Source organism: Gorilla gorilla, chromosome 16, assembly GCF_029281585.2.
Source record: "Gorilla gorilla gorilla isolate KB3781 chromosome 16, NHGRI_mGorGor1-v2.1_pri, whole genome shotgun sequence".
Classification (NCBI taxonomy): domain Eukaryota; kingdom Metazoa; phylum Chordata; class Mammalia; order Primates; family Hominidae; genus Gorilla; species Gorilla gorilla.
Window position 1 is genome coordinate 70,907,204 of NC_073240.2, and position 25,598 is coordinate 70,932,801.

The following is a 25,598-nucleotide window of genomic DNA, read 5'->3' on the forward strand; positions in this document are numbered from 1 at the left end:
CAAAGCTGAGAGGTTGGTCAAGCAGGAATTATTCCCATGGTATGGATAAGGAAACTGAGGCTCAGAGAGGCCAAGAGAACTACACAGGGCCTCATAAAGCTGGGACCAGACCTCAGCCTTAAAATGTCCAATCCAGGCCTCCGCCTATCGAGGCAAACTGCCTCTCCGAAAAAATGCCACTGTTAGAGGATCAGTACCGAGGCGGTGAACATGGATTTTCAGCTTCAATGACTCCTCTCTTAGGTACCTAGCCATTCCTCAGCCCAAATGTGGTCCTGGATTTCTGAGCATGTAGGCGGGTCAAGAGGCCACGGACGCCAGCCTCACTGCTAATGGGAGGTTTAAAAAGTCAGCCTGGGTAGGGGGAGGGCCAGGAAGGGAAGGAGGGCTGGATTGGAGAGAGCTGCGCAAGGAAGCTGCTGTCTAGATGGTTAGTTAACTGCCTGACCTTCCAAGTCCTACTTAACACGAGGTAATAACCAAAGCCATCCTAACAGATTAGATGGCCCCAGATACAAGGACAGCGATGAGGAATAAAATAGCCTTGCTAATCGCTGGAGGATTTTTTTTATCCAGACTCCACTGTGCTTATTCAGAAGGCTTATTCACTTGAAACAGAACCTCGGAGCCTCAGTGTGATCAGAAAGATTTACAACAAATCTCAGAGCTGGCAGACACGCAGGCGGCCTGGCCTTAATGCTCGCCTGCTAGCACTTTCTTAAATCGAGTGAAAGCCCAGAGCAGGGAGAAACTGCAGGCGTTCGAAGGGAATGAGGAGGATGCAAGATCATACAGGAGGCATCCTAGCAGGGGGGTGGGTAAAAACCTTGGCCCTGAACATGGGACACCTGGGTCCTTAGCCCTGGGTTTAGCCCAGAGACTCCACAAAGCCCCTTGCAATGGAAGATCCAGGGCTGGTCAGCTGACCTCTCAGAGTATCACCTCTCATATGAAACGGAGTTAGAGCTCATTTAGCCCAAGCTCTTCATTTGACAAATGGCAGACCTAAAGCCTGGAGAGATGAAGGGCTTCCACAACTGAAGGTCACTCTCAACAGGTGACGACAGCAGCTCCCATTTTATGACAGTAGCTACCCCTCACCCTGCCACTGGCTCTGGACTAAGACATTAGCACTGAAGCTCCCAGCTCAGCAAGAGTAAACAAACAACAAAATCCCTAGTTACAACCCACAGAGCAGAAGCGGGAACCCAGAAGCCAGCTTTGGATACCGACTGACTGGTCTCAGGCCCGCGATTCTGGGAGCCCCGAGTCCCACCTCCTCCCAGCATCCAAACACCCCTCCGGGTTCCAGAGTGCCAACACTTACCGCACTGGATTCTCTCTCTTTGGGGAAAGAAGGCCAGGACAGGAGGAAGGTCAGGCACCCCCAAACAAAAAGACAAAAAAGAAAGGAAAAAGGTCAGTCTAAGTCCAGCTGGCTTTTGTGATTTGCTAGTGCACTGGTTTTAAAATGAGCAGAAGGCCTGGATTGCTGTCTCCGTGGATCAGCCAAGGCAGGGCCATTAGGTGGCGTTTCTCGGTTTGGAAATTTGCCACCCAAATTCCAATGCTGCCCCCACCCCTCTAGTCCCCAGGGTGGGCAAGGGAGGCCCAGTCCCCAGGGTGGGGAGGGTAGGCCTTTGACCCAGTTCTCCCTGTCATGCCAGAGGGCACCAAGTTTACTCTTTAGCAGGCTAGGGGCCTTAAGATCACAAGCTTGAGAAGGATCATGCCATATAAAATACCAGTAGGACCTGGGAGTTAAGAACTTTATTGTTAAAAAAAAAAAAAAAAGGAATTTAACAGTGGTTTAATTTTGTTTTTGAAATTAACACCATTCTCTGATTCTTTGTCAGGATGCCCCTAAAAGCTGAAGCCTCTGAAACTTTGCCCAGCTAAGCACTAGCTCCCCAGTTCTCCTGTCTGCTATGGAGAGGCCCCTCTTCCTCTGCCAAAAGGACCATCCCACTGTAAGACAAAAAAATGTAGCCTCCAGTTCCCGGGACCGGCTACCACCCTGTGGCCTGGGCCAAGGCAGGATGGTGACATTTCAGGTCCCTAGTGCTCAGAAGGTGTTGGCTACGTGCCCCAGTAAATACCGTATCTAAGGGCAGAGTGCATTTGGCACCAATTTTTGAAAAGGGCCTCCCAGGGAGCCAGGCTTTTCTCTTTTCTGATCCAATGAACCACTCCTGAGGCCAAGCTCAGTGCAGCTTCCTGGGTCCTCATGACAGGGGCTGCAGAGAGGGTCAGAAAACAAGTTCTGACTCCAAGTCAATGTGATCTCTTGCTGGGGTGTGCACTACCCCCACTTACAGGCAGCCAGCTAACACACCTTTACCTGAGCACTGACTGTGCACCTTTCCCAGGTTTCTGCATTGGTGAGACATAGATGTAAGGAAAACACCCAAGAACTTGGCACCTGTCCTAGGGAACTAATGATCGTGGTGAGCACAAGACATTTTCCAGGGGTAGGATGTAAGACGACAGTAACAAGGACTCAGCTTTGGCATCCCAACTCTTAAACTCTTACAGGAACTTGAAAAAGCCCCTAGTCTGACCAGGAAGGCATCCTGAAGGGGTGGACTGGGGCTGGCCCCTGAAGGACAGGCAAGGGTGTTGTAGGAAGATGGGAGCGAGCTCCAGATGAACAGACAGGGTCTTCAGGACAGAGAATACCAGGTCCACACCAAGGAGTAGGAAAAGATGCATGGGATGCGGATGGCACTGGCTTCCCTGCACCAGGTATCAACAGACGACTCCAAATCCTTGGTAACTCCTGGTCTTAGGACGACAGCACTTGCTGGGTCCACTCACTGTGAGGCCTATGAGCGCCCATGCCCACCCCTGCCCCGCCCCACCCTCTGCCCCAGCCCAGCCGCACCTCTGTGATCGAGTTCATGGTGGTTCTTCTCATCCTTCACCGTCAGATGGGCCTGGCTGCCCAGGGCGCCCAGTGCCAGCAGCCCGGAGCTGCTCCCTGTCACTGGGGGGATTCCTGGAGGCTGGAGACCTGACGGGTGGGGTGGCAACTGGACCGGGGGGCCGTGTGTGGCATGGGAGAGGTGCTGCGCCTGGAGCTGCTGCTGCTGCAATGAAGTCGGTGGTGAGTACAGCTGAGCTGGGGAGGGCAGGGGAGGCGTGGCCACCTCAGGAGGGAGGGAGGGAGTGGCTCTTCCCATTCCTCTTGCTCCTTCACTGGGTGGGTGGCAGGGGGAAGCACCCCCAAAACCTTTGCCCCCAGCTCAGTTCACATGAATGTCTCGCTGAAGGAAGTCTGTTAATAGACTGTAATGTAAAGATTTATGTCTTCAAGCACCCCCCAACTCCCTGCACCCCAGTTTCACGAAGAATTTCTCAATGTTTGTTTCCAAGCCTGAGATAAATAATGCATGCATTTAAAAAACCACAGAGTCATGGGGTTCCCTCTGAGTAGAGAGGGATCCATTTTTAAGCTCACAGCCCTGGCAGTGTTTGCTCATGCATACATGCCTTCAGCATTAGCTGCCAGCATCTTCCACCCTGAGGCTGGACCCTAGGGAAGGCTCCTTATTTCTTAGGAACTCCAAGCCTGCCTTACAGAGCAGGGGCAGGGCAGGTCATCACAGCAAAGGCCCCAGAGCCAGATGAGCTGGGGGCCAGTGGAATGAGAGCTAACGTCACCGGACATCAGTGGTGGAAAACGGGGTAACTGGAAGAGTGGAGGCTTTGGAACTAGACAGAACAGGATTGAAATCCCAGCTCTGGCACTTCCTAGCTGTGTGGCCTGGGGCAGGTTACTTCAAGTCCTGGAGCCTCAAATTTCCTTATCTGTAAAGGGGGAAAGCAGCAGACCCCAGAGGATTATTGTAAGATAATGTTTGCAGCAGCTCATGGCACACAGCTACTAAGCCTCATGGCAGTAGCTAACATTTACAAAGAGTTTAAAATGGATTCCTGAACCCTCCTAAAAACTTGCCATGCAGCAAGTCAGTATTATCAACAACAATGCAGTTCTCCCTGTCTCCTCCCCAGTCAAGGACTCCGCTGCCCTGGCTCCAGAGGCCCAACTTCCCCACTCAACACTAGCCTCAGGGGCTTGGGCTTCTCTTTCCTCTCCCTTCGCCCCACCCAACTTCTTCTCCACTACTGCAAGAGAAGTTAGGTATGCTGGTATCCACCTATGCACACATCTTTCTTCTCAACTAGTGCCAGAGAAGAAAACTAACATTTACTGAATGCCTGAATGAATGCCTGGGCACCTTCCAACCACCTGGCAAGGGAGGGGTTGTGGCCATTTAATAGATGCTTAGGGGGCTGGAGTAGGTAGCTAGTAATTGGCCAAATCCCACCACTAGTAAATCTGTCAGCCACCACCCCTCATCCAAAGAATGTTCATTCCTAAGAAGATCCCCAAAGCAAGAGGGGTTGGTGGAAAGTGCCTTAGAGAATAGATCTGAGAAGCTTCCAGATCTCACACCTTACTAAGGGAGCTCGCCTGTCAATATGAGATGGTTTTCTGGCAACTGCGAACAGATAACAGAACACAGTGAAGGCCCATGGCTCTGGCAGGAGGAGGCAGTAAGCATTTCAGGTTATGGATAAAGGGCCCCACTCTCCCCCAGCTAAGCTGCAAACTGCCCACCTGGCCGCATCCCAAAGTTAACGGCAGCCACAGAAGCCATGGCACTCCTGGCCCCAGAGGGCTCCCTTTGTCAGTTCTGGGTGAAAGGCTGGCACTGCGGCCATTGTTCAAAGCTGTCAGAGCACTTCTGTGACGTCTGTTGCTAGGCAGTTCATGGGCACTGTCCCAGGGTGGTCTGACCCCACATCTGCACTGAGACACTATGGCAGACACAAAGCTATGGGGGCCCCTGGAGCCAGCATCACAGAGTCCAATGCGGAGATCCAACCCCTCCCAGCTAAGAAACTCCAGCTCCTCTAGGATGGGCGCTTACTCTGAGCTCCTCCACTTTTTCTTTTTTAAGAAAATGTAATTTTTAATATCTTATTACAAAACTAATACATGCCCATTTTAAGAAAATACTAAAAATAAGTAGACATTAAAAAGTTTTTTAAATTACCCTTCAATCCTACCCTTGGAAGATTCTACTGTTAAATCTGCCTAGGTTTTTCTTTATGAAAATCTACACATTTCAAATGTATTTATACAGAAATGGACTCTTGTGAACCATACTGCTATACAGCTTGATTTTAATTTAGGAATGTTCTGAAGAAATTTTCTTGTCCTTTTTAATGGCTACCTAGTATCCCCTGGTGTGGTCGGACAATACAACTTTATCTGGATACCTGGTTTTAAAATGGGTCTCCAGTAGGGCCCCTTTGTTTAGACAAATTGTTGGTAGGCCCGTTAATTCTGCTGGTGATAACTATTTAGTAAAATCCCAGAAAGCAAGGACTGAAAGCAAGGTATTTAATCCACATTTTATAGTGCAGAGCCAATAAGATCCCTTGAGGAAGAGACAAAGAAGAGGAGGGGAAAGAAGGCTTCAAAGAAGTAGCTTTGCTGCCTGCAGACACAGCTAACTCCTTTCATGAACAAGTCTGTTTCTAGAGAAAATGTGCACTGAACATTTGTACCCAAGGAAAGATGGAGTTGAATAGCTCCACGCACCCTGACTCTTATCTTACCAGGAAAGGTCTCTTCTCCTACCCAACCTTCTAGGCTCAGCTTTGCCCAGTTCAAAGGCCATATCCTCTGAATGACCTCCCACTTCAGGTAAGAATGGATTTCTCTGTTCTAAGAGCTCTAACGGCACAGACAATGGAGCCAGGCAGAATAAGGCGGACTTCCAGCTCTATCCTTTATCAGCTATGAGTCCTTGGACAAGTCAGCCGACCTCTCTGTGTTGTGCCAGGATCACATGTGTGACTACAGGTAAAAATGGAGCAGGTGCTCAATCTTAGCAAACAGACAGATCCCAGGTGCACACTGTTTCTTTTGCCTTTGTGCACTGCTTGGCAACCTGTGAGTTCCAGAAACAGAGACTGTGTCTTCTCCATCCTAGCACCTCTAACAGTGCCTGGCATGTTTGCTCAGTACATGTCTTGTGGGTAAATTAGTGAAAATTTTGGAAAAGGTATATGAAGAGGCTGAGAAATGGTGTCCACAGGTGCCAACCGCCTCCCAGCTCCATGCCTTTCTTCCAAGGCCCAATTAGACGCAGCTAGAACAGTTAGTTGGGACAGGAAGCATCAATGGGGTCATGAGGTGTCCTGCTTGCCCAAAACATGAACCAGTGAACCGACGTCAGAAACTTGGAACAAAGGCAGCAGCGGCTGTTTGGCAGACAGTGGCTTTCAAAGCTGTTAAGCTTCCAAGGCTGAGAGGCTGGTTTTCTGCCTTAGTGTTGTCAGGTAGGAGCGTCCTCTTTGCAAAAGAGAAAAGGAATCTCCCATGCAAAACTGAAGCGTTCCTCGTCTCTGAGTGCAAGAGCAACCTGCTGCAAAGAGCCAGAAACTCCCTCGAGGTCTCCTTGGGGTGGTTTGAAGGCACAGCAAGGACCGGTCCAGCAGACTCTGGGAAGCAGGGACAGGAGAGCCAACCTCCAAGGCTCCTTCCTCAGTGCAAGAGCAGATGCCAGGGCTTGTCAGACGGAGGGTCTGCTAACAACAATCTTGGGTACAACAGAGGGTGAAACGAAGATTTTTCCCTGACAGGTCTGGGGGCCAGTGGGCAAGGCCCCACCTGACCCCCGTCCCTATCACAGCTCAGCACCTCTGCAGGCAGGCGGGCACAGCTATCCTCAGGCTGTATTCCTATCCCCTGCAACACGTCTGCTGGCTTCAGAGCACAATGTGCTCAAACACAGTGATGTCTGAGTGGGAGGCTGATACTGTTTTCAACTGGGTAGCTTTCCCCATGGCAGAGAAATGGAATCAATTCCACAATCAGAGACCGCCTGTCTCCAGCTTATACCATTCCTTCCAATATGGGAACTCCTCCATCCACAATATGAAAGGAAGTCAATAATTCCCTCTTGCATCCCTAACCCCAAAGAGGCACTAGCAGCCTGGAACCAAGCCCATGCATGGGCGTTCACTTTTCCCTCCTTGAACATTTCCTGCCAGAGCACAAATAGGACAACGAACATGTACTCCACACAAGTGATAAGTGCCCATGGCCTGGCTCAGAAGGTGCGGTCACTTCCAGGAGAGGTTGAAGGGAAGATCTTGCTTGCAGAGTACATGTAATTGCATTATGCACATCACGCCTTAGGCCTTTGCTAGGTGATTTAATGCTGCGTTTCTCAGGTTCATGATTTGGGTTGAACTTAGCGAAGTTGTCTAAGCATTTCCAGAGCCAAGACCCGCCAAGGGTTCCCACCAGAGGAGTCAGACAGGGTCCTGACTGCGTAAAATGAACACTTCCTGCCCTCCAAGGACAGCGAGAACAGCTCCAGGCCTCCGACTGCTCCTTCTCTTTCACATCACTCAGTGGGCACCATAGCTCCACACGCATTGAGCTTCTGGGGTTGGTAATAGCTTTTAGTGCTCACAACAACCCTTGTGATCCCCACTTCAGAGATGGTGAACAGGCTCAGGAGGCTGAACAGCTCCATGAAGCCATCAGCAACCAGAGCCCAGACTCAAACTCAGCGTTACCTCCTTCCACCATGGCTGCCTGGCTGAAAGATGGATCCTAAGGCACATTCTCTTGGCCATCCTTTCCCCTCACACAAAATTCAGTCAACTGAATGCAGCTCATCCACATCCTGGAGTGAATACCTTAGGTATGGCTTCAAAATATCCTGTGTATTTTGTGACAAGCTACAACATCCCTCTTCCTCTCCTCCCTCCCACTTAAAAAAAAAAATCAAGTCAATGCTCTATGACATCTCCCCTACTGTTAATTTCCAAGGGAATGAAGACCAAATTGTCAGTAGGTAAGCAGATGAGACCTCCTCCACTTTCCAGTCCAAAGATCTTGGGCCATGATATAGCAATGTAAAAAGAGGGTTCCAGAAATGGGTGATATATCAGCTCACAGGGTCTTAAATCTGCTTGGGAAATATAGATGCTGCCTTCTGCAGGTTGCTGACCAAGGGTCAAATTTCCCTCCTCGTGCTCAGGAATCTTGTCCTTCTAAAGCCCCTCCTGTTAATTGGATCCAAGAAGCATGTAACAGAAACAGGGCTACTGTAACCAAGTCTTGCCAGGCCCCAGCTAGAAGAGAGACAATCCTCCACTTCTCTTCCCTCGGTAGGCACTTGAGTTCCCTGTGGTCCAGCAGGGGAGTGGGTAGGCTTGGCTCGAGAGCCTGGTTCCCTCTGTCTGTCTTTCCTTCCCCTTTTCACACATGCCACCCTGACCTTGGATCCTGCCCTTTCTCACCAGGAAGGAAGACCCCAGGAATACTCTAATCCTCATGATAAATATGCCACTAGCTACCTCCCTGCCCATGCCGGAGGTATCTGATTTCTCTTTGAGTTGAGTTGAGCCGAGCCACAACCTCAGAATCTTTCAACTCCAATGAGCAAGAAAGCCACTAAACAATTAGGGCAGATGGAGAAACTGAGGCCTGGAGGAACAAAGTGACTTGCCCAAAGCCCTCCTCTAAGTCCAAGACCAGGATGCCAGGCTGTGTCTCCTTCCAGAGCAGCAAATCCAACAGTGCAGTAGGGGTAGCCACTGAAAGCTGCCAAGAGCCTCTTGGGACCCTCTCTCTCCTGCCCTTTCCTGCTGGGGCCAAGATGCCTGCCCTTTTGCTCAGCCCATGGCTCTGCACCCTGTTATCCTTCTTCACCTTGCTTCCCAGAGGCAGCTCAGCTGCAGGCTCGCTCTCTGCTCTCCTCGAGGAGGAGATAAAGAACCCCCTGACTAGATTAGCGGACTCCTTCGCGGGAGTGCAGTCAAGCACGGCTCCCCAGCGCGAGCACGCCTCGGCTGTCCGTAATTCCTGCCTTGTGAGGCTCTGTCAGGCGCAGCGATTAGACGGCTGCCTGCTTAATGACAGGGCGATGGCTGCATTCACTCGGAGCTGGAGAAGCAATTACCTTGAAAATGGGGGTCACAGGCCCCACTCATTGGCTTTAATTGAATTCCAATGTCTGCCTCGAGCTGCCTCGACCTAACTTGTAGCTTCCTAAATACTACTTAAGGGAAATACAGCTAATCCAAGCAGTGCTTCTCCCCCACTTTTACTCCTTTCTTAAAACTTAAAAAAATTATTTTCATAAGAGGATTTTAATTCCAAAGAGGGAGGCAGAGGGTGAGAGGGGACCCTGCTGTGGCCACCGCAGGGGTAGGAGGAGTTGGCCTGGAAACCTCAAGAAGATGGTTGAAAGGGGAGGGTGAGGAGCTGGAAGAGGAGAAATGTCGGAAAACAGAATTCACAGGTATGTCCCACCCCTGCAGCCCCCTGCTACCACTAGCAGAACCACCACCAAGCTGAGAGCTGGTCACTGAGACAGATGACACAGGCCACCCTCCAGGGCTGCACCAGGGCCAGGGGAAGAGCCCTGGGCTGCGAGTCAGCCACCTGGGCCTCTGGCCTGGCTTTCCTCCTAAACATCATAATCACTTCCCCTCTCTGTAAAACAAGGGCATTGAGCTAGATCAGAGGTTCTTAACCAAGGGCCATTTTGCCTCCTACGAATATCAGGGTGTCAGGGTGTTATTGACATCTAGTGGCTACAGGCCAAGGATGCTGCTGAACATCCCACAATGCACAGGATGGCAAAGAATGATCTGGCCCCAAATTTCAACAGTGTCAAGGTTGACGATCCCCAGGCTAGATGATCTCTGATGATACTTCAAACATTAAAATATCATGATTTCCCCTCTTGGGGTGCTGCCTTCCAGCACTGAACACTTCTTCATGTTCCAGTTTCAAGACTCCTCTCTGCCCATTCCACACAGTAGGCCAGGATTCAAACCAGGCCAATGCTTGCATCCCCCACCTGCCCAAGCAGCACTGAGAAGTGTCCCTATGGGCTCAGCCCAGAAGGACAAACCCACTGCGCTGCCTTCATCAAAGGACTCTGCAACCATCACGGGTCCTGACAGTGTGATGGAAGGGCCGGTGTCCATAAGTGTCATTCTGTGATTCCAGCCTCCCAGCATTCCTGGTAGGAGTCAGGAGTGCCCAAAGAGATGAGCCGGTGTACGTTCTCCCTTTACAGATACAGAAACTGAGGCCCAAGGAAGAGAAGGGACTTGCCAAAGGTCACATGGGGGGAGAACCATGACTAAAATACAGACCTCCAGGTCTCTGCCCCAGGCGGAAAAGTCAAGAGTCATGATGTATCCTACCAAGCAGAGGAAAATTCTGGGGCCTTCAGTTCCACCTTGAAATAGTGACTTCCCATGAGAACAGAAAGAGGAAAGAAGACCAACCAGGTTCCCAGAATGTTAGAGTTGAATCAGTCTACTGCTTCCCAAGCCTAACTACACTTCAGAATGATCTAGAAATCGTTAGGAACACAGATTTCCAGTCCCATCCCCAGACCTATGGAAAAGACCTCTGGGGCAAGTGCCCCTGCATCTCTACCGTCCAGAAGCTCCTCCGTGGACTGGGAAGCAGTGATCCTGTCCACCCTCTTCATTTCAGAGATGAAAGGTGGACAGGTACACCCCAAGGGTAAGAGCCTTGCCCAAAGTCACACTAAAAAGACTCTTCTTCCTCAGGTGCTTATCTTAAATGTCACTAGCCTCACACCAAAGCAGCAAGCAGGAGAAAGATGCCACTTGAACCTAAGAAATGCATTAAAGATACAAGCCAGGCAGACCCAGCTTCCCCTTTCCACTAAGGGGCCAGTTCGGAAGTGGGCCTCACAGAGCACTCTTGGGTATGTCTTCCTGTGTAAAGGGGAGATGGGACTTCCAGAAAGTGAGGAAAACCAGTATCGGCTCCCCAGCTGGAGTTCACAAGCATACATGATGAATGCTCAGCCAGGCAGCTTCGCGCATGGGACAGCAAGATGTAAACCCAAATTCCACAGCACGATGCACATCAACAGTACAGCAGAGACTGTTCTGATCCCAGGTGGCCAAAGAAGGGCAGACTTCTGCCAGGGAGGAGGCAGACAGGCCCTGGGGTAAGTGTGAGGAGGTGGCCAGGTACTGGCCAGCTGGCCTGGCCTTGAAGGTGACCCTAGGCCCCCACCCTCCTCAATGGCAAGGACACCAAAAGCCAGTGGAAGATGAGGCAGATGGCTGAAGAGGTGGATTTGAGGCGTGTCTGGCTCCCCTTTAGTTTGAGGACTAGGAGGCAACTGGGAGCCAAGGGGGAAACAGCCCTACATGGGTCCAAGCCCTTGGGGTGCTTGTAGAAGCCGGAGCCCTGGGGCCGCCATTCTTTGAGGCCAGCTAAGGTCAGGGTCAATCTCTGGTTATGATAAATGAGAGGAATAAAAGGGCTATACACACGGTAAGAGGCAGATTGGGGAGTCCACGTACCCCGATGATGGCGTTCAGCTCCGTCATGGTGACCTGCTTGGCGCGCTCCACTGCCTGCGCCACCTGCTGCTGGTGCTGGAGGGAAGAGGGTGTGTGTTAGATGCGGCCACTTTCCTGGACAGAGGAGGTCACGGGCTGTGCAGCACTGGCAGGGCTTCTCGGAGAGGCCCAGAGCAGACAGAGGAGCCCCACTGAACAGGCACAGGGCACAAGTAGGGGGGAGGGTGACAGGCGATTTTACTTTCTCTTTTAGACCTTTTTCAATGAGCATGTATTAGTTTTGTAATTGAAACTTCCTTTTAAGTTCTAAAATAAAGAGCATGCCAAAAGATGGCTATTAGTCAACCACACACACACAAATTTTTCCATGCAATTTGCGTATGAGCTGGATATCAGATGATATTACAGGATGATTATGAATTCTCTAAACATGGTAACAATACTGTAATCATGAAGGATGGTATCCGTTTTTAGGAGATGCAGTTATAGTAGTTAGTGGTGAATTGTCAGGATATCTGCAATTTACCGTCAAAGGATTTGGGGAAAAAGTATGTCTACATATACCTTATCCATACCTGTCTAAACAGAGAGAAAACAAAGTATGTTTTCAGATAAACAGATAGAGAAAGAAAAAGTGGTAAAATGAACCCTAATGTAAACTACGGACTTTGGGTGATGATGTGTCAATGTAGATTCATCAGTTTCAACAAATGTACCACTCTGGTGAGGATGTTGATAGTGGGGAGGATATGGGAAATCTCTGTGAACCTAAAACTGCTCTTAAAAAAATAAAGTCTATTTTAAAAAGTGGTTGCATTAATTCCCTTTGGCCTTGAGGTAGTACCAGCCACATACACAGCTTTCTCTCCTACTGGGCTGCAAGCTCCGAGGGCATTGCCATATCTGATTCTTATATATTAATTCAATCATTTACTGGTCACCATTAGGAGTCCCTGAGGGAGCTGACATGGTCCCAGCCACTGAGTGGGAGTAGAGGGCAGGGCCTGCCCTGGCTGGAGTGAAATCAGAGGACAGAAACAGAGCCCACTAAAGTCGGCCCGTCTGTCTGGTCGGCACCAGGGGGCTTCTTTGCAGGCATTTATCTCAAATCACCCACTAGTCCAGCCGCTGTCCCAAATGGAGGTCCCTTGGAAGGTAGGCTTAGAAAGTGACATGACCACCTGGTCATGCTCCCAGCAAGGGCACTCTGTACCAGGAACTGAAGTCCCCTTTGGGCTGGGGATGCTAGTTTGGATGGGAAAGAGGCACCCACTGCCCACTGATGGTTAGGTCGCATGCCAGCACTCCAATCTCTGGACTCAGGTGATGGCAGAGAAACAATTCTATGAGAAGAAGGAGCAAATGGTCCCTCTGATATGGCCCCCTGCCTCCAGACTGGCCGGAGAAGGCTCTGGAAATCTCCAGGTTGTCAGCTCAGTCAGTATGAATGGACAGGGGCTGAGGCTGGGGCTGGGGCTGGGGCTGGGGCTCAGGCTCCAGTGAGACCCCACCAGCCACTGAGCTGATTTGGAAAGAAAAGGAAGAAATAATAAAAGAAGGTCTTACCTCTTGTGACAGGAAAGGCATGATCTGTGCTAAAATTGTGTTCAGTCTCTTCGCAATCTCTGTCTGCAAAGGCAAGGAGACCACATGAAGCTCAGGCAAATAAATCAAGTCACTGAAATGTCATAGACAAGTGGAAATGCAAACTCCCCCCAAACCACAGCCCCTCTCCATGGGGCTCCATCCTTTCTGCCCTCAGTCAGCCTCCTACCAGGAGGCTCTAGCTAAATCCACAGCATGAAGAAATCTCTTTCAACTCCCTTGCAGCCAGGCTGCCTACATTTTAGGGAGCTCCAATTTCCATCAGAGGTGGTCTATATGTCTGGTTCAGAATATAGTTTGCATCCTCTGGATGGAATCCCTAATTAGAGCAAAACGAAATAAAAATCACCCTCAACAACCCAGCAAAACCCATTGTAAGAGTGAAACACAGTTTAGTGAGAGAGGAATTGCTCTGCCCACTGGTGCCCAGTGCCAAGAGGACACGAGCTCTCAGATAAATGGGACAAAGCTGATAAGCGGTCGTATGTGGCAAAGGGTTCCCTGGGACTAGCCTCTCCCTCACCAAGCTCAATGCCTCCCCCATATATATGCTACCAGGCTAAAATCCTACCATTAAGCCTTCTTTCTTTTTTTTTTTTTTTCCCCCATTAAGACAGGGTCTCACTGTCACCCAGGCTGGTGTGCATGGTATGATTTTGGCTCACTGCAGCCTCGACTTCCTGGGTTCAGGTGATTCTCCTGCCTCAGCCTCCCAAATATCTGTGACTATAGGTGCACTGCCACGCCCAGCTAATTTTTGTATTTTTGTAGAGACTGGGTTTCGCCACGTTGTCCAGGCTGGTTTCAAACTCCTGGGCTCAAGTGATCTGCCCACCTTGGCCTCCCAAAGGGCTGGGACTACAGACATGAGCCACCATGCCCAGCCAACACTTCATTTTTTAGGATATAGCATTGCCTTGTCTAAGAAGCTGCTCAGAGATGTAATTCATTAGATCCCTAATCCCTCACAGAAGTCAATCTTAGAAAGGTAGATCAATTCTCTGCCTCATCTCCCAACACCCTAGAAAAGACTGCATTTAGAAAGTCAACAGTTTCCACCAGCATCCTATGTAAACTTTAGATCTCAGATCAAGAGTGGTGCTATACGGGTTAACTGAGTCCAGATAGAAAGGCCTAGAACCACTGACAGACGACTCTCAGAATTGCTTTTCTTATCTCATTCTGAATCCTGAGCCCGCCAGGACTGAGGTCCCAAAGCTGGCTTCAAAGCTTTCATCAGCACATAGCAATCTTTCAGAGACAAAACCATGACAACAGCCTTTAAAAATCTGTGATCATCTGCATGTCAAATGATTCTGGATGAGAAATCCTTGTGCACGTAAAATAAAAACAATCCGAAGGCGCATAAATAGACCCTGGACCTCGGGAGAATTCCTTGGGCTAACATCCTCCACCCCCTCCACCCTTGGCCACTAAAGAGGACGCCTCTGGTTTGTGGAAAGGCAGGCCATCAACTAAAGAGCCTTATGGGTTTTTGCAGGCCTGTGTCCTGGGCTGCCAGCCACGGTGGCAGGGCTCGCCAACCTATGGAGCCTGTCCGCTACAGTGGGGGTTCCTGGCAGGGAGAGGATCAGGAATCACTGCTGTCAGCTTTCTGCCTAGAACACTCTAGCTCCTCAGGAACAGAGTCAGTGTTTCCCAGCCAGCACCACTGTTGGCATTTGGGGAGAGACAATTCCTGTTATAAAGGACTGTCGCTCATATCCCAGGCCAACTGTGTCAACAATGTCCCCCACTTCCAAACTGCCCAGCTCAGACCCACTGGGACTCCACATTGACACATGTGTGGGGCACTCTAGCCAGGACACCATACATCAGGGTTTCTCAAACACCATGCTATTGACATCTGAGGTCAGATAATTCACTGCTGTGTGGAGCCCGTTCTGTGCACTGTAGGGCTTTTAAAAGCATCCCTGGCTTCTCCACCCACTAGACACCCGTCATTCATACTCTAAGGAACCCGGGAGGATTACTAAATAATCATTATATAAATTGTTAATCTAGTTAAGTGGGAAGAGCTCTCCCAAACAGAGTCCTTCCTCACTCTGCTTATTTCTTCCTCGCCTAAATCAACTGATAGTAGGAATGGGAAATGAAGCAAAAAAGTCCGGGTTGGATAGGGCAGGAGTTCTAGAAACAAGCATAGGCTGCACCTCACTCCAAACCTGCAGAGTAACAAGTTCTCTCACCTTTGAGTTCATGCACCAAATAAGAATAGAAAGATATGTAAAAACAAAAAGCAAACAAAAATAAACAAAAAAAAAACAACCTTACTGTTTAGGAAGCTCACAGGTTCAAGGCCTGTTATCTTAAACAATGATAGAGCAGTGTCTGGTACACAGTAGGTGCTCCGTAAATGTTTGGCCCAAAGAATAGTATCACTGGCATCTCTGCATTTATTGAGACTTCATATTGCAGTGACCCCTGGCTGTGGATCTGGGCCTGCCCCAGCATGGGCAGCATCTGTGGGAGGGGTCGTGGTGGATGGAGTGTTGACATACACTTGGTGGCCAGTGGCCCAAGCCCTTCACCAACAGGGTGGGGTGGCACCTCCAAGCCAGGCCAATCACAAGCCACCTAGATGGGTCCCTGGCCACTGCTCCTCCCCACGGCCAGGAAGGCAGGGGCAAGGTCAGAACATCCCCAGTCATTCTGGCCTCCTCAGCAACTATTAACTCTCACAGTCTCTGGGAGAGCAGGGAGGCAGGGTGATTAGAAAAGGGTTCTGGCTATGGCCTCCTTCCACTGGTAAACAGGCCAAGGGTCAGGGTCTCGGGAGTTGACAAAAAAGAAACGTAGCTGACCTTGCCCTTCCCCACACCCTTCAGCAAACACGTGGCCAAAGGCTTCCCACAGACAGGATCTTCCCATAGGGCTGGTCTGGAGCCCAGCTCACTCTGGTTATGAGGACAAGGGATCTCCCAGGATTTATGTAGCCATCCGGGCCATCAGGTGACCACAGCTGGGTGGCTCAGGGCAAGTCCTCTCTCATTCTCACCCCTCCACCCTCCTAAAGTAGTTCCTGCCTCCCAACACCACAAACAAGCATCACCTGAGGGCTATCGCAACAATGCCACACAGATACAGAACCTTCCACAAGCCTGGGGTAGTGGCATTCAGGCTGTCTTTCCTGAGGCCCACGTTCGACGAAGAGAGGCCTCTCTGCAAGGCAGGAAGGACTTTGGCACGTCACCAGACAGGACTGTGTAGGGTTGAGGCAGGCAGAGGGGAGGGGCTGGGCTTACGTTGGGAGAACCTCCTGGTTCACCGTAAAAGTTCTCCCAACATAAACCCAGCCCCTCCCCTGGGAAAGGGACATGAAGCAAGCACATCCCATCCCTCCCAGCTGTCACTGTGCCATCATCTGCTAATACCCTCTTGGGGTCTCCCCACAAAGTGGAAGCAGGGATTGGGCCTCCCCCATCTCTACAAAGGCTGCCCAACCCTGAGAATGGGCTGCGTGCACTCTGCAGAGTCAAAGCATGAACAGGAAAGCTGTTCGCTCAACATTTTAAAGAAATGTTTATTTTTTGGAGGGTGGCGCTTGGGGGAGGGGAAGTTCCTGGAAATGGAAAGCTGGCTTAACAGAAGCCCTCCTAACAACAGTAATGACCGCTGATATCACCCACCCAACTCACCACGTGTGCCTCCACAATAACCCCGTGGAGAAGGCGCTTGTCAACATCTCCACTTTTCAGATGGGGAAACTGATGCCCAGCCATTAAGTGATTTCACTAAATGACTTCCTACCAAGAAGCCAAATTTTGACATTTCAAGAGAGCTTAGAGAAATATTTTTGAAAGAAAAACCACCATTAAGGTTAATAATTGACAGCACTTCTGATTAGAACAGCTGTTAAAACAGCATTGGCTCCAACTCAAACAAGCTCTAAACATCAGTTCCAAAAAAGGAAAAAAAAAAAAAAAATCAAGTGTGACTTCAACAATTGGGACAGGTCACAAATCACAAACTGGAACTCGAGCGTATGTTGGAAAACTCCTTTTGGCAACTTGGCGCAATCCGTTATCGATAAGGCGGCTGTAGTTTCCAGAGGCCGACCTCCATCCTTCCCTCCATCTCGGTCCCACAAAGCCACTGCTTTTGAGCCAGGTCTTCAGAAGCGAATCTGAGAGGTGGTGGGAGGTGGGAAGATGGCTCCCTTTGGAAAGCACTTTGGAAAAGGTGTTCAGGGAGGCTGGTGCCGCCTTTGAAAGTTTCTTTTCAAGTATGGTTCAAAGCAGGCGCTTTGTTGGTGGAAAAACATTGTTCCTCAGAAGGAACTAATCTACTAGATACAGACAGAGAAGCGGTTCAGAGAAATGGGGACAGAGGTCCTGCTACATCCGGAATCTGCACTACCAACTGGGCGCTGGAAGTAACATCTGCCCTGCATCTCTGTCAAGATTGTTAGGCAAATAAATGACAGAAAACAAGATAGTGGGGGGCAAGTGTAATTTCCCAAACAGCAATCTGTTCCATGCGCCTTAGTAGCTCCCATTTGCATGATCATCTCCTCATTAAAGCAGGACCTCTGAACATCTTGCTGTAAACCGAGGGTACTTGAGCATTCTAAAAGTCTATTTCTCTAACCACAGTCTAGTATTCACATTTGCTGCTACTTCAGACTATCCTTGGCCCTTGACCCAAGACACTAAATTAAGGGAGATGGAGCCTGCTCTTGATCTGTACCCCCCAGCAACCTCCTGCTCCTGGGCTTGCAGCACCCAGCCAGTCCTTGCCCTTATTTTTAATTTAGGTGACTGTGTTCAACACACCGTCGAGAGCTACTTCCACCAGAGAGTCTGTCTGCTAGTTAGTTTTAAACTGCCCTGTCGTGTGTACCTGTGGACTCTGAATGCACAATTCCTTTTAACCTCAGCCAAATAAAGGCAAGGAGAAGAGAAAACTGCCCCTTCAAAGAGTGTGTTATGCTCCAATGCCACGCAGAGATGAGCTGGCTTCTACCTCCAATTCTGCCTCCATTTAGTTGTGTGGCTTTGGGCAAATCACTTCCCTTCTCTAGGCATTAATTTCGTTGTCTGCAAAATGAAGGGATTAACTAGATAACGTATAAGATCCAGGAGCCCTAATTTAGAGTTTTAGAACCCTAAATATTCCCGAATTGCTGTGCAGCTTATCATTTCCTCCATAAAACAGAGCATCACATGAATTTACAAAAGACCAGCAGAGAAGAGCCAAGCCACCTTGAGATGTGGATGGATGCTGGCTGGTTGCTGGGCAGCTGGCTGACCTGGGCTGGGTCCCAAGGACCAGTCTTCAGAGCACGAGCCATTCAAATCTGTCCATCAGCAAAACTGCGCTTCACTGTGGAAGAGCCTCTAGGCAAGAACAATGATACCATACTTCTAAGTGTCAAGCCCCTACTGTGCAGTTTCTGTGATTCAAAAGGGAAGACTGGTTGGTGAGGCTAAGACAACCAGGCCAGGGTTCTCCAAGTTGTTGCATTCAGCGGGAAGTAATTCCACGTCTGTGAGACAGGCAAGCGGCCATCCCATGCTACTAGGCTTCTAGTTACATTTGTGAAATGAGGATTTCTTCTTCGGAAAATCAGGGCAGTGTCATGCAAAGAGCATGGTACTGTGAGTCTGGACACCGGTTTGCGGATGTGTGTGAAAGATGAGATGAGGAAGGGACCTGCCCATTTCAAAGGTGAATTACATTGCAAAGCCATGGGGAAGTGACGATTTTCATCCCAGCAGGCCTCTGGGTCTCAGGTTACTCCTCTAGAAAATGTGTGTGTTTGGGGGTGTCGTCTCAGTCAGCTCTGAGGTTCTTAAATTTTAATCAGGTTTTACCTACTTCTCTAACTGAGTCCTTGGAGTTTGAAGAGAGTCTGCTTCATCTTGATTTAAATCCCAGAGCTGCAGGGAAAGGCTGGGGTGGGAGGCTGTGCAGAACGAGGTGGCCCTGGCCCCAACCTTCCCAGCAGCCTCCCAGCAGCCAGGCGCCAATCACCCAGATTCAGAATACCACGTCTGGGCAATTTTAACTTAAAATATCCCATTGCATTTCCTAGGCAATACTAAATGGATAGCCTCTCAATGATTTGACTAAAAGAGGATATCCCTCGCCAGGTAGTTTCTCCTTAGGCCGAGCTCAGAGAACACTGAAATAAAGCAAGTGGGTGTTTTATCAACAGAGGAAGAAATCCATGGGGGGGCCGGGGGACAGCCAACAAAAGCTGGGGTGGGGTTCTCAGGCCCTGTTCCATCCACGCCATGGGCTCCGAGGGGAAGCAGTGCTACAATGTAAGAAGGGGAGGAGGGTCAACAAATGATCCATGCAGCAGCCTTGGGAAATGTAGCCCCTCCCGCTACTGGAGGGGCTGGTGAAGGTTCACATCACAGATCACTCAATGACAGGTGAGCCTTCTTAAAGGCCCTTTTAGCACTGACATATTGATCAAATTATATATAACTATAACGCCATTAAATATTTATGCCCTCCGAGGAAGCCTGCTGAATTCTTTATGCTGGGAGGACTTGGTACAAGAAAGGCCCAGCCCCCTCAGTGTGACCCTGAGGATCTGTCTCCTGGGAGAGGGAAGGGGATGCTGGCCTGAGCCGGCCTGTGAGGACACTCTGGGCACCAGCCCCTGTGCCCTTCACAGGCGGGTGAGGATGACAGTGAGGAGCCAGGGCAGGGAGGAGGAAACACACTCACCCTTCCCCAGCTAGGACCGATCAACGGCAAGGGACTCTGGGGTTGCTGGGGTTGGGACGACCCTTCTGCACACTTCCCTGAAAGGAATCCCACCTCCCCTTTTCTTCCAGGGGTCTACAGTATAAGGGAACTGGGGATGGTTAGGCCAAGCTAGCATGCATCCAGGCAACCCAACCCCGGAAACAGGTGGCAACATACAGTCTAGAGTCCTGCATTCCTAGCCCAGATCCACCCTGCACTTGGGCCTCAGTTTCTGAATAAAGAAGTCCAATCTGAGTCCAGTGTAATAATCGGAGCTCTCAAAAATGAATTAGGTGCTGTGTGAGTGCCCTGCCCTTGGGAGCATTCCATGGAGACCCAACAGAGACTTGGAGGCAGACACCACAGGGCCCAGATGACAGCTCAAGTCCCTCCTGGCTTTAGGACTCTAAGAGTTTCATTCCTCAGACTTTCAGTTTCCATCTACCGGGCTTCCTGTTAACAAGATCCAATAATCTTTAAATATTTGTTCACTTTAATTTCTTGGTTCCCAAACACACTAAACTCTGCTTTCCTCCCACCCCTACTTGTGGGGGGAGATGGCTCTCAAAGAGCTTGCTTGTACAGACAGAACAGGGAGTGCTTTTTCAGATTACACCTTCCCCCAACACTGCCCATTCATCCCAGGCACACCACCCCCACCCTTCCCTCTCTCCTTCCCCCTCCTCCCTCCCCTCAGATAACCCCCTGCCCCCTCCCCCACCTTCCCAGACTCCATTGGCCAACTCCTGCCAGGAGGAAAAATTCTCAATTCATCCCTGTGGGGTTGCCATGGCAACCCCCAGCCACCTAATCCCCCTTGGAACATTATGCAAATCTCCCCTTGCCCCTCAACAGGCTGTAAAAGTCACATTACCCTTGCAGAGACAGCTCATTAAATTTTGGGGGTCTCCCCCCATCAGGTCAGCACTACAAATGAAATGCTGGCTAGGACTTCTTAAGGGCAGGGACTCTTTGGAAAACCCAAGTGGCATGAGGGAAGAACAAGGTGAGGGGCAGAGACAGAGCCCCATTCTATCTACCAACCATCTTATTCACAACCAAAGAGCATACCTCTTCCGTAAATTAAAATAAAAAGGGTTAGAGGGTCTTCTTTCTCCAAATAAGGAAGGCAGGAGTGATGGCATTTCTTAGGCTATAAAAATCAAGATCAGTCATTTAGACACTTATTTTATATGATATGCTCCTTCTCAAACTGACCTCCTCCCAAGCCACACCATTTGACCTCTCATTTTACAGATGAGTCAAATGAGGCCCAGAGAGGGCAAGAAGCTGTCACACAGGAAGACCACACAGGAAGACCAGGTGGTAAGCAAATCTCCCAGGTTAGAGCCAGACTCCTTCCTCTATAACAAGGCCTCTCAACCAATAGTAATTGTTTCCCCCAAGGGATTCTGGCAATGTCTAGAGACATTTTTGGATGTTACAACTTGGACACTGATAACAACAACTAGTGGGTAGAGATTAGAAATGCTGTTAAACATCCTAAACACAGAGGACAATCCCACCACAAAAAATTATCCAGTCCCAAATGTAAACAGCGCCCAGGGTGGGAATCCCTGATCCACATGTGGCTGACACTCATGTTTTACTGGATTCTTAAAGGTTTCATCTGGTTTCTTCCCAGCACTGGAATTGATGCCTGTAGTATGGTGGTCTGGGGGTGGACATGTGGGAAGACCACAGAAGACCTCATCTTGATATAGCCTATGGATAAAGATCACTGAGGTCCACGAGGGAAGCAGGCCTGGTTTCCAGTTCTGAATTGGCCACTGGTCTGCTGTGCAACAATTAGCAAGTTACTCAACCTCTTTAACCGTCAGTGCTGCTATCTGATGCGTGGCGCCCACGGTGCCTACACTGCAGGACCGTAGAGCCAACAAGTCACATATGGGAAAGGGCTCTGAGAAATCTTACAACATATGCAACACCAAGGATCTTGTCCTCTATGTCTGAGGTCTTGACAATTTGGGGACTCTGTCCCCTTGTGAGAATACCTTGCTTCGGCCTTTCCATGTGCAAGGTTTTGTGCTAAGCAGGCTATATGCATCCTTCATGACACTCCCTATAACTGTAACTGTACAATTTATGAAGCCACCAGCCACCCGTGGCTAGCTAAATTTAATTAAAATTAAATTTCAAACTCAGCTCCTCAGTCACAGTAGCCATATTTCAAGTGCTTAAGAGCCACACGTGGCTGGTGGCTGCCTTACTGAAGAGTGCAGACATACAGCATTTCCATCACTGAAGAAAGTTCTACTGGACAGCACTGCCGTAACAGGCAGGTGTTATTATTATCTCCACCGCAAACTGAAGATCACAGAGGTCAAACAGTCTGCTCAAAGTCACACACCAACATGAATTGATCTGGGACTCAAACCCACATTTGTCTGACTCCAAAGCCAACCTCTTAGCCATGAAGACAAATCTCCCAGCTTCTGGTGCTCTATACCTAACTCTCCAGGATCACCCGGCAAGAACTTGTGATCTTCTGAGGGAGAAAGGGAATCCACTGGCCAAGAAAAACTGGCTTGTTGGGAACCCACCCCATCCATCATCCAGTAGGCCCAATGGGCATTCAACATCCTGGGAGTTTAAAAAGGGAGTTTGCCCAATATCCCTGGGCAAATGGATAGTGAGGAAGAGCTGGGTAGGGGTCTCTTGAGAAGTAAGGTAAAAAAACCAGGTAAAAGAATAGTGAGAAAACCCAAAAGGCTAAGAGAAAGGGGTATCTAGACACTTCTCAAGTTCCTGCAGACCAGGCCTGTGGGTGCCTGCCACACACAAGGACTGGGTGACATGGAGACCGACACCAGGCCAACAGCAGCAGGACCCTGCAGGAGAGGGGCATGTCTTTCGAGCTCTAAACCAGGCTGCTTCTCCTCCATTTCAAGTCTGGCTTCATGGAGATCCCCCATTTCTCTGGGATAAAGTATGAAATCCCAGCGATTGAGGGATGGGAGACAGGGATTGTACCATCAATCTCAATTCTTCCTGTCTTTCCCCAGGACTTCTGTTGTTAGGCAAAGCAAAATAAGAACTGGACTTCAGCTTTCTTCACTGGAGAGAGAGATGAGAGGAAGGGGCCTCCTTCTAGGAAAAGAAGCAGGTAAGGGTTTAAGGATGAGCTGAAGACCTATTGACCAATCAGTGCCAACAGGCTCACTTCCTCTGTCTCCCCTGCTCCTCCTTCCTCTATCCCACCCGACCAGTTAGACCCTCACTCCAGACCATCTGGCATCACCTGCTGCTTCTGAGCCCTCTGAGTGTCCTACTTCTTCCTGGACAGAGGCCAGGAAGGTTAATAGAAGTTCTTGTACCTCACCCCCACCAGAGAGCTAGAATGGACTCCCATCCCTTGTCCACTTGTCTGCACTGAACTGCCTTCCTCTTCTCATTTTCCCCAGCAGAAATCACAAAGCATCACCGGTTCCAAAGCATGCCCCTGCCAGTATTATCAGAATTAATCAGTTTCAGATCCAAACTCAGCAAAGACCTGTCGAGGGCTAGCCCAAGGGAAAGATTTGGGAAGTGGGTGAAAGGCCGCCTCCTCCAACCTTTTGGTCATATAGCTGGCAGGGTGGTGGAGTCTAAACCTCAAGTCTTCATGGCTGACCAGGAAGGGAGAGCCCTCTCCTGTACCCAAATTGCATTTGGTATTCAGTGCTAAAACACTAATGGGAAGAGCTCTTCTGCATTTGGGTCTCCACTTGAGGAAATGGTCAGCCTTCCAGCGCAAACGAAAAAGAAACTTCTATTGGCCTGCGGTAGTTTTCATTCAAAATTAACAGAAGTAGAAGAACTGTGAACAACAGTCAAACTTAAAAGGCTCATGAGATAAGGCCACAACACTTGGAACTCCATGCCCAAACAGCCAAGGCATGGCAAGCCGAGTTTACCAATTCACCCACTCAGCACTTGTCTCTTCCGCATCTCTGCTTTGTCATCTCTTCCTCCCAGTTATCTCTTCGCACCCCCACCCTGCCTTCTTCCCCTTTTGCACTTAAACTGTCCATAGTGTGAGATGAAAAGAAAAAGATGCCTAAGATACATTAAAGACACTTTTAAATAAAGGCTCATGACACCTTTACAACTCTTTCTACAAACACAACGTTTGCAGCCTACAGGCCTCTGTCAGAAAACTAAGAAAGCTTCTATCCTTCCCAAAGAGTCCATAACACTATTCAGGGTCAGAGAGAACCCTGAGCTGGAATATTACCTTCCTTCCTTGAGTCCCCACAAAATGCACACTGTGTATCCAGTATGGGCCAGGCACTGCTCAGGGTTCAGGACCCTTAGTGAAAACAAATACAAAATGGTCCTGTCCCTCACGGAACTCACAGTCCTGTCACAGCACAGGCCTCACCTCCCCCACCCCAATTTGAGAACACAGCCCTCTAGTACACAGGTCATCTTCACACCCCAAGCTTTCAGGGTATGCTCCGATGCTTTTATCCTGGTGTCTGTCTGTCCTGGACCCAAATACCCATTATTTTAGCTGCTAAGATGAAAACGTCGAATCTGCTTTGCAATCAAGTGCTACAGAAATTCTAAGAGGCTGTAGCATTATAATCTATAATATCTGGAAGATCAAATTTTTCAAACAGTTTGTCCTCAGGAAAGTACTTCCCCTGGGATTATTTGGTGGTGGCAGCAGCCAGAACACTGGATCCTATCCTTCACACAGTGGGTGATGGAAGGAACCACCTAAGACACACGAGCCAAGCCCATCCATGCTCCTACCCTTTACCAAGAGCAGCCAGCCTGGGAGAGAACAGGACAACATAGACTTCAGACCCCAACAGGGCTTCCCTGGCCTCTCAGGCCCCACAGATGGGAAGTTGCTTCTCTCTTCTCCCTTCACAGGACACTTTGGCAATGGGAGGCTTTGGTGACAGAGAGGCAAAGGAAACCTCTTCCAAAGGACTGCATTTTCAAAGCAATAATGAAGTCGGCTGGTGTGAAGGGGAGAAAAGTATTTGTTCTCAGATAAAATCTGCCGGGTAGACTAGACGGGCCCCCTGGTTAACCCTCCAAGCCTGGTGTGAACCTCTACTTAAGAATACAAGTCCTTGCCCCACCCACCCTGTTGATTTCCAGATGGGCCTCTTGGGCCATCAACTCTGCAGCGAACAGCCTCCTAGAATCTGATTCCTTAGCGGTCCTGGCCTGACTCTCCAACAAGGTGACCCCTCTCCTCCAGCCCTCCCCCAGAAGGTGGCCTCTGCCTAAACATTCACAGTGACAGCTCTGCAGCCCACTGATTGTGCAACATCCTTAGCAAAGAAAAGAATTCAAAATCAATGCTGATGCGAATTGAGACTCTCCCATTACCTCCTTGAGAAACGCAAGGTCCTAAGGACCCTCAGTAGGGCAAGGCTGACCCACAGCTTGCTGCCTGCAAAGGACTATGCTTCAAAACAACAAACCCACCAAATATTCCCCGCTTACATGGTGGCAGGACGTTTCCCCCTTCCTTAAGTTTCTCCTTAACCCCAACTTGAAGGGAACAATTATTTTATAAAGAATTTTTTTTAAGTATGTATTTTGAAGGAGAAGAGAAAGCCAAAAGAAGAAAGAAAAAAGAAAAAGGAAGAAAGCATCTTGGCTGTGAGTCTCAGAGAGCATTTGTTGAAAACAAGATATTGTCCCTTTAAGCATATAAAAACAAGGCCCTTGAGCACGCAGTTCTCACTCTGGTACACAATTATGGGTGCTTTCAGCTGTCTAGCACTACTTCAAGTGCTCTCTTAAACCAGACTGTCAATGGCATGTTGAAAGCTATTTTGCTGGCTGCTATCATTAATAGCAAAGTGGAGAGCTGGGCTGATGAGAATTAAATATGGGGG

General features: G+C 49.4%; 1 protein-coding gene and 1 non-coding gene across 20 annotated transcripts in view; both read right to left on the reverse strand.

Moving 5' to 3' along the window:
• TLE3 (TLE family member 3, transcriptional corepressor) overlaps nt 1-25,598 on the reverse strand; it is a 63,866-nt gene that overhangs the window by 29,771 nt on the left and 8,497 nt on the right. For 9 of the 19 annotated variants that reach the window (XM_063698664.1, XM_063698668.1, XM_019011058.4 and 6 more), the window contains 4 exons: nt 12,967-13,029; nt 11,371-11,475; nt 2,885-3,089; nt 1,328-1,344 (listed from right to left, as the gene is read on the reverse strand). In XM_063698664.1, coding sequence (XP_063554734.1) covers nt 1,328-1,344; nt 2,885-3,089; nt 11,371-11,475; nt 12,967-13,029 — 390 coding nt within the window. The remainder of the gene's footprint in view (nt 1-1,327; nt 1,345-2,884; nt 3,090-11,370; nt 11,476-12,966; nt 13,030-25,598) is intronic. The other 10 variants (XM_063698670.1, XM_004056414.5, XM_019011060.4 and 7 more) reach the window with 3 other exon arrangements.
• On the reverse strand, nt 16,231-16,341 carry MIR629 (microRNA mir-629). Its single transcript, NR_106407.1, has one exon. It is a non-coding gene; the product is annotated as a microRNA mir-629 (primary transcript).